The following is a 13,874-nucleotide window of genomic DNA, read 5'->3' as shown; positions in this document are numbered from 1 at the left end:
CAGCTCCCACCCTGAGCTGCACACAAGGCGCCAAAGCCAGCACCGCACTGCTTCCAGCAGAGCTACCCACCTTGCCCTTATCACCTGCTTGCCAGTCTTCCAGCTTGTTAGGGAGACTCTTGCAAGTGGGTGATGTGGACAAGGCAGGCAGCTCTGCTAGGAGCAGAGGCACGGCTGCCTTGTGTTCAGCTCAGTACAGGAGCGGGGCGCCCCCACTCTGGCTGCGGTGGGACAGCTCAAGCAGGCAGGAAGGTGGATGTGTCTCCTGGCTGAGCAGCTCGGAGCTACTGGAAAACTCTAGCAAGTGGGCAACAGGAGCGAGACAGGTGGCTCCTCTGGGAGCAGTGTGGCACCGGCTCGGCCACCTTGTGCACTCAGGGTGGGAGCTGGGCACCCCCACTATGGCTGTGGCAGGGCGGCTCAAGCAGGCAGGGCGGCAGGTGCATCTCTTGGCTGAGCAGCTCGGAACTGCTGGGAAACTCTGGCAAGCAGGCGACGAGAGCGAGGCGGGTGGCTCTGCCAGAAGCAGCGTAGCGCTGGCTTGGGCGGGAGTGGGCCACGATCTGGGCATGTGCAGGAAATTAAAGGGCTCGTGCATGCACCCCCACGTTCGTGCCCACGCACCCTGCCACCACCAGAGCCTTCCACTAGGGCCGTGGGTGGCTGTTCTTTACTGCCTATGACAAAATATGAAGTGATTCAATAATTAGGGTAGATGACAATTGACATGAGCATATTCAATCATTCTTTGGGGTGGGGTGGGAGATTTTCTTGTCTACAGAGATAGGTTTCATTCAATCATGTTCTCCTTCACATCCATTTGCAGCTTGTTGCATTTCACAACCTGTGGGTTTTTTTCAAGAAATGTGGTGCTTGTAGCAATATTTATTTATTTATTCATTCATTCATTCAATTTTTATGCCGCCCTTCTCCTTAGACTCAGGGCGGCTTACAACATGTTAGCAATAGCACTTTTTAACAGAGCCAGCCTGTTATACTAAGCTTCCCATTTTTCCTTCTGTAATATCAACTTTGATTGATGACATGCAATTGAGGTGAAAAGGGGCAAGCATGAGATATGATAAAACCATAGTAGCAATCTCAGAAAGGTTAATGAATAGTAGCACTTAATCATAAAACAAAGCTGTGATAAAAGGATAAAAGCATAGGAAAGAGCAAAGCAACCTAAATGCTTGTTTTACTCCATGAAGATAAAACATTTCAGTTAGAAAGCTTCCGATAAAGAACTGTTTAAATGCTGTGGATTGGCAGACTCTTAAAGAGTTTCCTTTTACAAATATGCAAAATATTGTGATATGGAACATTTTGTTCTAAGTTAATAATGAACAACCACAAAGGGACAGGTTATTTTATTTTTGATAGCTTAGATACAAGTATTTCTAGCTGGCACTGTGTCTTCACTCCAAACATCCCATTTCTTTTTACTCTAAGCTTAAGGTTCAGTGGGATTTGGTTTTAAAAGAAGTAGCACTGCATGTTTTTAGAACAAGAAACATGCAGTGGTTTGTAGTATCTGACAAAATCAGAAAAAATAGTAAAATGCAGACTGGTTTTTCAGTCTAGCACTAAACTAAATCTTGATTTAGTGCTACTGCAATTCTCTGGATAGCCGAAGAATATCATATTAGGCTTCTGGGAGTGGGCGAGGGTGGATTGTCATCTCACCTGTAGAGTTTGCTTTGGCCTTTTTATGTGGTCAATATGTAAAGGGCTGCCTCTGAATGTGGGAATTGTGTCCTGCTGTTTAACTCTGGGATTTCATTGAACATTTTCCAGAGGGAGATCTATAGCAATCTTTTCAGAGTCTGTGAACTAAAAGGCATTTTTGATTGGAGGGTCAATATGGTGCTCCAAAAAACCCAACACTGACAGATCAGAAAGACCTTTTTAATGTAAGAAAGAACAGCAGCATTCCCACCAGGACATGACAGGGAAGTATTAATAGATACTTTCTAAGATGGGTTGCTGAAACAATTAATCAAAGTAAGATGATGTGCAATTGATAGAAGTTGGTATAAGTGAGTGGTACTCTGGAGATTGATCAACATCAATTCTAGGCTTAAAAATATGCACAAATTGCTAAGTATTATTTTTCTTGTTATTATTTATTAATATTTTTATTGATTTTTATAATATAAAACACACACACAACATATAACATATACATGTGCTCAGTGATCCCATCACCATTGTCTTATTTTTCTTATTGATTGAAAAAGGGGAAGAAGAATGATCAAGGAAATGGAGCACCTCCCTTATGAAACCAGGTTGCAATGCCTTGGTCTCTTCAGCCTTGAAAAATAGTATTTAAGAGGTGACTTTATCGAAGTGTATAAAATCATGCATGGGATAGAAAAGGTGGATAGAGGGGAAAAAATTTCTCTATCAGACAGTATTAAGACGAGGCGGCATTCCCTAAAGCTCATAGGTAAGAAAGTGAGGACATATAACGGGAAATATTTCTTCACCCAGAGGGTGATTGATTTATAGAATTCACTTCCAGAAGAGGTCATGACAGCGGTCAGCCTGAATAGCTTCAAGGCAGGATTAGACAGATTCATGGATGCCAAATGTATCGGTGGTTGTTGAAACAAATGTCCAGGTGCCGCCCCTATGTTGGTTGAGGCAGGCAGGATTCCCTTGGGTACCATTTGTTGGGAGTCAAGGGAAAGGGAGGGTTTTGCCTTCTCTTTCTGCTCAAGATCCCCATGTACAATTGGTGTGGCACTGTGTGACACAGAATGCTGGATTCAATGGGCTTTGGCATTCAGCATGGCTCTTCTTATGTTCTTATGATACTTTCCATGTGTGTCAGTGAAAGTACTGTATATGTATAGCAGTGCAGTCATATCCCTGCAAATATATAGGAGAATAGAATAGAACAGAACAGAACAGAATTTTATTGGCTAAGTGTAATTGGACACACAAGGAATTTGTCTTATATATGCTCTCAGTATACGAAAGAAAAGTTCATCAAAAATAATAAGGTGCAACACTTAATGATAGTCTGGATACAAATAAGCAATCCAATCATATTACGAACCAGTCAATATAAATTGACAAGCAACAAAGTTACAGTCATACAATCATTTGTGGAAAGGAATCCCTGCACATTTTACTCCATTAGTCTTTGACGACCTTGGGGGGATGGTTCTCTTCTCCATGTCAAGGCCATTGAGCCAGTTGTGTCTGAAAACATTTCTGCAATCACGTGGACAACATGACATGACAGAGTATAGTTCAAAATATGCAAATGTAAATAAATAAATAGCTACCACTTTGATGGGAAGGTAACAGAAATAAAAGTGGGCTTCAATTGTATACTGACCAATACAATTGACCCAACTGTGGGTCAACCCTTACCCTTAACATTACAAAGAAATGTGCCTGCAAATAGAATATGATATATACACACAGACTCCCTATAATGGTGTGCAGATGTCCAACTTACCATTGTCAAAGAACATATCTTCAAAATACTTTTCATATAACAGGTAGCCTGATGTTTAGGTATACTGAAGCCATTACAAGTTGTTATGGCATAACATGTTCTCCTGGAGAAAATGGCAGAACACTTAGCATCTAAATAATCCATGACAGCTCTAAATAACCTGCTCAGTGGTTCAGCTTTTTTTTTAACCAATTTACACAACTGCCCATTCACTAAAAGTGATTCTGAGTGGCATACAATAAGCTGAAACAATAAAGACAAAACAAATCATTTGCCAGTTAATTATAAAAACATTTTTAAATTTTTTAAAGAACCCAAAACAAACAATAAATTAGAGAGGGTGTGAATAACAGAGACACTTCACAAGTTCATCCATCTCCCACCAGGTTTACTGGCATTATCCTAGCTTATTCTGTACTCAAGTTCTACTTTCCCCCCCCCCCTGATATCTCATTTAAAATCTTTTTTGTAAAAAGAAGCTATGATAGCTTTTAAAGGAGAATCTGACAGCCTGCAAAGCTACCATTAAGAATCAACATTAAGATCTTTTATATTTAAATTAGAGATAATATTGAATGCAGCCTGGGGAACTAGTCCTGGGTGTGGCTCTTGAAAAAAGCTGCAATTTCCCCAGCTATTGTCACTCTGTTGTCCCTGATTGTCACCAGCTACAAATTCCAGTGATTTACTGAGACACAGGGTATAATTTCCATCAAGTGTAAGGAGTTATAGCTCCACCAAACATCCCTTTGGAGGGGCTGCTGATTGGCTGTCAGCTGGGCATTGTTACATTCAGTTGTGAGCAATCTGCATTGATTTTTTTTGCCTGCAAATGTGAGATGGGTGAGGCAGCATAAAGGACAAACACATTGAAATTAGCTTTACTGCCCCATTGATAAAGAAAATCAAAGAAGGGACCAAGCATTTTAAATTATGCAATTACCTTTCTTTTTATAGTATTTCTTTCCTTTTTTCTTTTCTTCTGCAGATCACGTGGCAATCACATTTTCTGAAATACTTGAAAGCAGGAAAGAGACATGGGCTAATAATTACCATTATATATTTTCTCAAGTTTCCTTTAAGGAATGCACAGAGGCATTTTAACATTAAAGCAATACTTGTGAGGTGTCTACTATAACCTTTGTTAAAAACTATTTTGTACGAAAATTTGACAGCTGACTCAGATTAGAATTCAGGACTAGTACCTGGAATAGTAGGTACTAGTTGATTCTGATAAACAAACATATAATGGATGCATCTTATTTCCATGCTTGGTTTTAGGGGAAATCGGGGGTTCTTTCTTAACACAATCATCAGACTCACAGGTCATGATAGTGTAGCAATCTCTTGCCAAGTAATTTTTTATGTATTTGTTAATGTTTTAAACAGTTTTACTTTATCCAGTTTCTTTTAACTCTGTGCAGTACCTAGAATTGCATCATATCAAAGGCAACATAGAGCTATAAGTAGTTCCAAGGCCAAATAATTCTTGTCATACAATTTTTCTATTTCTAAACTTTGGCATGAGAATGCAAAACATGGCATCACAGAATCTATTGTCTCATGTCAGCTAAAGGGAGTTGTAATTAAAACTGTTTCCTCAGTTACTGAAACATGGAATGGGGCAAACAAATTGTTCCACTAAAAGTGCACATGCACAAGATTGTTACGGCTAACTTGCCCCACTGGCTTCAGTAGGAATTGTAGAGCAATTTTATAAGTGTACAAATCTTGTCTGTGGCATGAACAAAGGACTTCAAATTATTAATGCAGATGGGCTATTTTCCAGGTTTGTGCGGCTGCTTTGGAAGCTACTCTCAGCTGTCTGTACGCATACACATATTTTCCAGACAGCTGCACAAGGAAGGAAGGAGATGCATCTGCTTCCACAATTCAGAGAGCTGCTTCATTTCTGCACTCATGATTTGTAAAGCACTTCTTTTAGAAGGATTTGCAGGAGCACAATTCTACACACTTTGCTTCAAGCAAATCCCACTTTGTTTAATAAAAATATGGGCTAATAGCCATCCACATGACTTATTCTTAGCCATTCTTAATTCTCAATAAGTTCACTTCTATACATTTGCTTACTGTACTCCAACCACTTGCGTCGGACGTGGAAATAAGCACATGGATCACAGAGCTGGGTTTTATGATCACTTTATTTATTTATTTCTGGACTTGTAGAGGTAAACCAAATGGGGCGGACATTCCTAACATTTCTGGGCAACTATGTGCGAAGCTCCTTGCCCGAGCAAAGGAAGATTGCCTTTGACCTTGAACCTGAACTTGGCCTTGGCCTTGACCTGAGGCATGTGGGAAGGCTCACCCCCAGCTCATTGCCTGTAGGCCTGCAGCAGGTGAGCCCCAAGGGCACCCCCTCCACAGTACTCAGGCCGGGTAGGCTCAGAGCTTCTGGTGAGGGGCAGCCCATCACCTTCCGAAAGGTGTCCTAAAGGAGATCACACAGTTGCTGTTAGCCCCTTCTTTCTGCCCCATACTGCCTTCCCCAGCAACCAAAGGGATTTTAGCTAATTGACCTAGTCCTAATGATCTACAAAAACTGCTAAGCCATCCCCCTAACCTCTCCTATCCCCAGCTCCCAGTGTGGAGTAGGTGAAAAATGGCCAAAACATAAAATGTGTTATGGCCGCAAAAAATTTCCTACTCAGCCCTACTCACACCGAGACAAAAAAGGAGGGTGGGCAGGTGCCTGCAACAGGGTCGACAAGTTGATCCAAAAAGAGGGCATGAGCAGTGAGGGCACCCTTTTATATAGGGGCTCACCGCTCTGCCCTCTGGGTCCCTCCTGCCCAGCATTGAGCGCTGTGCCTGCTGGGTGATTTTGCATGTTCCCGCATGAGATCACCCTTCACTTCCTGCCTTCGTCAATGGTGGCCGTGCACTTCCGGCCCCACTGCAAATGTCGGCCCACCTCAAGCGTCCGGCCTTTACTTTTCCGAAGTTATATAAAAATTGTGTTTTATATATAAGCTTCCCATGAAAAAGTAGCCAGAAGTTTATAGGAATTTTGATATACATTTATTGACTTACTTACTCAGACAGTATTTCTAATCATTTGCTGCTTTAAAAAAGTGTCACAAATTAGAGATATGTGAATATTCAGGTGCACGGCAGCTTACAATGATCACTTATACATTGGCTCCCTAATCAGTTTCAGCAGAGATCCATATGAATTTTCAAATTTGGATTTGGGGGTCTGAATATTAAAACTATTCTTAACCTGGAATTCTTCTGAATCATGATCCCCTCAGGTATCCCATAATGCAAAAAAATAGGATTACAGTATTTGGAAGCAAAAATGTTCACTAGTAAAATGGAACAGGTTTAAATATTCTAACACTGTTATGTGTAGCTTGATGCATATATGGCTATAAAATATTTTTTTATCATAGCTCATTTATGTTTGCTGTTTTCTTTCTTGATTGTTTCATTAAAAAAAAAGTTTTATTAGAAAGAGAAATTCTGAAAGAAAAAAGAAGGTGCATTCTCATTACTAGTCAAAGTACAGGTAGTCCTTGACTTACATCAATTCATTTAGTAATTGTTCAAAAAAATAGAATCTATCTTAACTATTATAAGTCCTTGAAAAAAAGCTGCAACAGCAGTGACTTACGATTGTTTTTCACACAAAGATTGCAGCATAATCACATTACCAAATTTCAATTTTATATGAAAGTTGCAGTGTATTGGAATCATGTGATCACTTTTTTTTTACAATCTACTAACAAACAAAGTCAACGAATAAGCCAGATTTACTTAATAACCCTGTTATTAATTGAACAACTACAGTGATTCACTTAACAACTATGACAAGAAAAGTCATAAAGTAGGACAAAATTCACTTCAATGTCTTTTTTTAGCAACGGAAATGTTGGACTCAATTGTTGTAAGTCAAGGACTACATATACCACAATCTTTCAAGAGCAAAAAAAATTCTGAGAAGGTAAAAATCCCAGAAATTAGTTAAGCTAATTCTATCAGAACCCATTCTTGACAATCACATTCATATTTTCATAACCCTCTCCCACAATGAGTAGTAAAGAGGCTACTCAACAGGGAATAAACTGTTTTTTTCAGTTATAGATATATACAAAGCAATTTCTAATTTTCTTTCAGGACGGAGTCTGTAGCTGAGAAGATGTTGACTAACTGGTTTGCTTTCTTGCTCCACAAATTCCTAAAGGTAAGGACCCAGGACTTAACTCTTGATTCCATTTTCTTTGTTCCATATTTTTTGTGTTTTGTTGATTATATTGAATTTTTGAAGGGGATGATGGAAATCCAATCCAGAGACTGGAAATAATATGCAAAGTAATACATAGTTCATTTTTACTTACTACTGATGTTAATACATTAAATATACTATTAACAGTGTATTTGACTTGCTATTTCTCAACCACTTGCTCAATGAACTGAACAAAAACACAGATTTAGTTGCATAATACTATCTCATAAATGAGGAATAGAATAAGCAATAGGATTTTTTTTTTAAAAAACCCATCCTTCCTTTCTCTTCCTTTCTCCTTTTTGGTAAATGTGTATCCCCACCGCATAAAACTGCAGGCGGGGGGGGGGGGCGACGAGAAAAGTTATGAGGGGGGGGGATCCAGGTCTAGAAGAATGCCTTCCGTCCCCTGTTCAATTGTCTCCCCTTATCTCATTTATCTTTTCTTCCTTTCAAATTTGTCCACCTATACTTTTATATCTTTTCTTCTATTCGTTTCTTTAGTTATATTACTACATATCTATTCTCTTCAATGTGTATTATGTGTTGGACTAAATAAATAAATAAATAAATAAAAATAAATGCTATCAAAATAAATAGCATATTATTTCTAAACAATATTGTATTTGGACTAACAAAAAAGCGAATTGTCTAAGTGGCTTGATTAAAAAACCCTAAAGTATAACAATGTTAACATTTGGCTTTTCTTGAATAAATTGTTCCTTTGTAAATTCTCTTTTCTTTCTTACCAACCAGGAATGTGCGGGAGAGCCACTCTTTATGTTGTATTGTGCCATCAAGCAACAGATGGAGAAAGGCCCAATTGATGCTATTACAGGGGAAGCACGTTATTCCCTCAGTGAGGACAAGCTGATCAGGCAGCAGATCGAGTACAAAACACTAGTGAGTTGGTGTCTTCTCTAAACAGCTTATGCTAGCAGCACCTGCTGCTCATCATGTGAAATATAGCAAGGGTTGATTCCCTGATATGTGGTAAGCCAAGAATCTACATGATGCCTCCAAAATTCTCTGATAGTGGAGCTTTCTTGTGAGGAAATATATATGGCAATTGAAAAAAATCAGAAGAGACTTCCTTAGAACAAGTGATGAAGGGAAAGTTTTACTGAGGATATCCATAAGTAAAACCAATTCTTATACTTTAATGCCCCTTAATTTCAATAGTGAGACTCAACATTCCTAATTGTCAAGGTATTTTCATAATTTTATTTGCTGTTTCTATGTATTACTGAAAATATGAAATTAGCTTCCCAAAATACATCTTACAAACCCCTCGTCATACAAACTTTTCGAGATACAAACCAGGGGTTTAAGATTTTTTTGCCTCTTCTTACAAACTATTTTCACCTTACATACCCACTGCCACCACTGGGATACCCCACCTCCGGACTTCCGTTGCCAGCAAAGCATCTGTTTTTGCGCTGCTGGGATTCCCCTGAGGCTTCCCTCCATGGGAAACCCCACCTCCGGACTTCCGTGTTTTTGTGATCCCAGCATCGCAAAAACGAGTGCTTCGCTGGCAACAGAAGTCCGGAGGTGGGGTTTCCCAGGGAGGGGAGTCTCGTGGGAATCCCATTAGTGCAAAAATGGGCGCTTCGGCTGGCAAAAGGGGTGAATTTTGGGCTTGCACGCATTAATCACTTTTCCATTAGTGCAAAAATGGGCGCTTCGGCTGGCAAAAGGGGTGAATTTTGGGCTTGCACGCATTAATCACTTTTCCATTGATTCCTATGGGAAACATTGTTTCATCTTACAAACTTTTCACCTTAAGAACCTCGTCCCGGAACCAATTAAGTTTGTAAGACAAGGTATCACTGTATTGTGTATTTCACTTCATATAAGCAAATTTTATTCTTATTTAATATACAGGCAACCCAGTGGCAGTCTATTTCTGTGTATACAGCATTTCACAACTTCAATGAAGTTTATATCCTCCTATTTCCATACCATAAGCAATTATTGTGACATAAGCAATTATTTTCCCAATCTAAGTAGCACTAATGTAACACTCTTTCTTGTTGGAGCTATATACAGTAAAATATTTCCAGCTTATTTCTAATCATAACTATGATTAAATGGTGATGGTTTCTCCCTAACTTTTCCAAGTTTAGTTTCCCATTTTAATTGTTTTGCTTTTTTAGATCTTGAACTGTGTGAATCCTGACAATGAAAATAGTCCTGAGATTCCTGTGAAAGTGCTTAACTGTGATACCATCACACAAGTCAAGGAGAAGATTCTTGATGCAGTATATAAAAATGTTCCATATTCCCAAAGGCCTCGAGCTGTTGACATGGACTTGGGTAAGAATCTCTTTGCTTTTGTGATAGCAGAGAGAAATATATGAGAAATCATAAGAAATCACTTGTATATAGAACTGTAGCAGAACAAGAACGACTATGAATTTTGTTACAATATTACTACATGTATTTATACTATTTTATATATAGGAAAAGTACTTTCTAAAGGACAAGAAGTGTAGCCATCCTTATTGGGGTTTGCTGAAAGATGGTCCAGTGTAGATATACATATTGTTTACTGTGACGGTGGTCTTTGTTTCTTTTTCCTTCACTATTCACAAAATATATCAATTTTGGATTTATTCAGATTTAAGCTACATAAGAGGATAATTGCATAGGGTACAGCCGATCCTCATATTATTCTAAATTAAACCTATAAGGTCTTAGTGTGGATTGGAAGCAATTGGAAAGGGTTAATCCCCAGCTTTGTCATCTGACCCATCTCATTTTATATATAGAGAGAGAAAAATAAGGGTTTTTATTTGGTTGGGGGAATAAATGGTAAAATTTATTTATTTTGTAATTGAAAAGTTCAGAGGTAAATGTTTTCCATCCCATGCCCATAATACAGGATTTTAATTATGTGTTTAATGTACAGTATAACAAGAGTAGAGTCAGCTGTAAACAATGTAATTAATGTATATGCATTTGACTCCTCTGATGCTGCCTAATTCTCTAAGATCTCTCGGAAGGTTTTTAGTATAGATGGGAGAATACAACAGATTGTCTGCAATGCGCTCTGAAATATTGGGGTCAGCCTTCTCAGTCCCATCTGTTAAAACCAGCAAAGATCAACTGAATTTGTGAAGGAGTAAACAGCTGTTGAGTGTCATTTCTTATTTATTTTATTTGTTTATTAATGAAAGATAAGCATTTTGAGTTTTTCATTCCCACCATGAGATTTCTAGGCTTCTGATTTGATTGGCGAGTCTGTTGTTACTCTTTCTTTAGAATGGCGCCAAGGCCGAATAGCACGTGTGGTACTTCAGGATGAAGACATCACAACCAAGATTGAGGGCGACTGGAAGCGATTAAACACATTGATTCATTATCAGGTAGGCAAACAAAACCTAGCGTGCCAGAGAAATCAGTTGAGTGGACAAAAGGGGAAGAGAATACATGAAACCTAATTTCTTAGCATCTTTTCTAATAAGACAGGCAGTGAGAGGCATATTTAGATGATAAATCGGAATGGTTCAGCATGTTCACATATTAAAAAGGAAAACCATCCTGATGCACATCTCACTGAAACAAGCAGACCTGTAAATTGAGTAAATTAAAAATGCCAGCTGTGTGTCTAAGACAGACAGTATATGCAGATAGGCTAAAAAGGCAGTGAGCGTGTAACACAATACTGATGTTTTATACCACATTTGCATTTCATTTATCTGATCTCAACACCAGTATCCTGTCAGTGGACCTTCGTAGACACTGACTTTCATCTCAGAGAATGTCTTGCATGGGCATGTGGAAGAATTTGTTCAGTATATTTGTTCTTGGAACTGGATACAGCCTAGTTGCAGATCTGATAGAGAGGCCCAGAAAGAATCTTGCCCAGTAATCTAGGACTGGATTGATCTTGCTGGGCCTGGGGAAATGGCTAAAGTCCTTATGATGTGATCTCTGCAACCTGCTGAGAATTCAGTACTCTTCTATTTGGCATCTATATGAGTCCAGTGGGTGACTTCATTATTGCAATGGGGTGATCAGTATATTGATCAGGTCATCAGAATGCATTAAAAAAAATCTATGCCTATGACAAAATTAAGCAATATTGTCTTACCCAGTGCCTGGAGGATATGTAGTTCTGGATGGGGAATCTCAGGTTTTAGCAGAACCCTGGCAAGACTGAATTGCTTTGAGTTTGGGGATATCAGTTCTAGGACTAGCACCATCTTTGGTGCTGGGTAGAGCTATGTACTGCCCCAAATAGATTCTATGTGCAATCTGGTAGTCCTCCTATATTCACAACCATCATGGTTGCTGCAATAATATCTAGAAGGGCCCTTGAATAACTTTGAAGAGTGTATCAGTTGGGCTTGTGGCTAAATCAGGGGCTCTTATAGCCAGACATGTTCAAGTCATCTCCCACATGGCATGGGACTGGATTATCTGAGGGACCGCTCCCTAATTAGATCTGCCTGTCCCATCAAATCTGACAGAGAAGATTTGATGGGACTACTAGGGAACTACAATTGACAAGCCTTCCTTGCCCTAATGACTGCTTTATGGAATATTCTTTTCCTTGAGGTGGGTAGCTCCATAAGAAAAAGCAACAATCAAAATACACATCTCAGGCTATCAAATATGTGCATGTGCCAATGATTTTCTACAAAGCCACCTAGAAAGCTATGTTTAGGAAGAGTTGCTAGTTTTATATGACATTATCACCATATTGTGAAATTTTGTGACTCTCATCTTTCATTTTGGTTGTAGTCCAATATGCAACATAGCATACAAATTCTACTTTCTGATTAAACAAGTAAGAGGCGAGTACAAGTGCACTAGAGTGCCTTCAGTCCCCTGTCCTATTGCTCTCCTATATCTTCTATACCTTTCTTCTATTCCTATATCTCTTCTTCTATTTTTTCATTGATATGTTCTATTTCTATATCTTCTCTTCTATTCTTTCTTAGATATATTTTACTATGAGTATATCCTGTATAACCTTCATCATGTATTTTACTATGTGTATACCCACTAAAACCCCCATTGTGTATTGGACAAAATCAATAAATCAATAAATAAAAACTATGGCATCAAAAGGTGTTAGTGATGATAGGTTGCCAATTCTAAGTATCGATATTAGCCAGTCCTATCTGCTTGCTCAGGTCTGGAGAACATCTGTAATCATCATGATGAACAATATTCCAAAGAGTAGATATGGCCCCATACCACAAATCCTAATTATTCTATTATTTTTATTCATTTAGTCTCCTATTTATTATTTTTTTAAAGATAAAAATTAGTGGGAAATTGATTGTTGCTCAACCACATGTTTAGAATTCAATATAAAGAGGATATATGATTTTTGTCAAGTCTTATTATATAGGAAACCATAACCAAATTATTAGTTCTGCTTGGATCTAAATACTGTGTATCTATTGATTCTTCTGGACATTTTACAGCATCCTCTAAGTGGAACAATTTAGTTCCAATTTGGTCCTTTATGAAATATTAGTTGATCTCATAACTGTGCATGGGATCCAGATCAGATTATATATATATATTCAATTTAGCTCTTATTCAATGAAGATATCCATCTAGTATAGAAAAGAAACCACTCACATGGATGAAAGCAAATACATTTCAATTTCCAGATAAACTACGGTAATTGGATTTGAACATCTGAAATGTTATTTGGCCACCTTTAAACTACAGCACAATCTCCCCTTGACCTTTACATGATCCAGCATGAAAAAAATCATAGCATTATCAAAAAATAAAATTGTCCTCTTGACCCTCCTTCTGAAAATGTTTGCTTTTGATCCCAAGCACAATGATTGTAGGTTAGTGTACAGAGTAAGAAAGATGACCTTGATAGAGATACATTAGATATGTTAACTGGACAAAGGGAGGTCTAAACATTATTTTTGAGCCCCTAGCATCTGTATAAAGTTTGGAAATATCTCAAGCAGATGTTTTCCTAGTTCTCTCATCATAAGATGGTGGAGGGGGTATAGCAAAATCAGTTTTTTAAGATTCTGTTGTTAAAGGCAGTTTCATTAAAGTAGTTTCAGCTTTCCTCTGGTGTTGATATCCTGGTCTGGCCCACCTATTGAGATATAGACTTCTCTACCTGTAGACTTTCTCTGATTTGGACCTTTTCACAGATCC

General features: G+C 38.5%; 1 protein-coding gene across 2 annotated transcripts in view; it reads left to right on the top strand.

Moving 5' to 3' along the window:
• Positions 1 to 13,874, top strand: part of PLXNA2 (plexin A2) — a 545,151-nt gene that overhangs the window by 501,883 nt on the left and 29,394 nt on the right. For both annotated transcript variants that reach the window (XM_070745594.1, XM_070745595.1), the window contains 4 exons: positions 7,613 to 7,679; positions 8,478 to 8,624; positions 9,881 to 10,040; positions 10,989 to 11,092. In XM_070745594.1, the coding sequence (XP_070601695.1) occupies positions 7,613 to 7,679; positions 8,478 to 8,624; positions 9,881 to 10,040; positions 10,989 to 11,092 (478 nt within the window). The remainder of the gene's footprint in view (positions 1 to 7,612; positions 7,680 to 8,477; positions 8,625 to 9,880; positions 10,041 to 10,988; positions 11,093 to 13,874) is intronic.

The sequence above is a fragment of the Erythrolamprus reginae genome, chromosome 3, assembly GCF_031021105.1.
Source record: "Erythrolamprus reginae isolate rEryReg1 chromosome 3, rEryReg1.hap1, whole genome shotgun sequence".
Lineage (NCBI taxonomy): Eukaryota > Metazoa > Chordata > Lepidosauria > Squamata > Dipsadidae > Erythrolamprus > Erythrolamprus reginae.
Note: the sequence above shows the minus strand (reverse complement) of the source record. Positions and strands in the feature narration are given on the sequence as shown.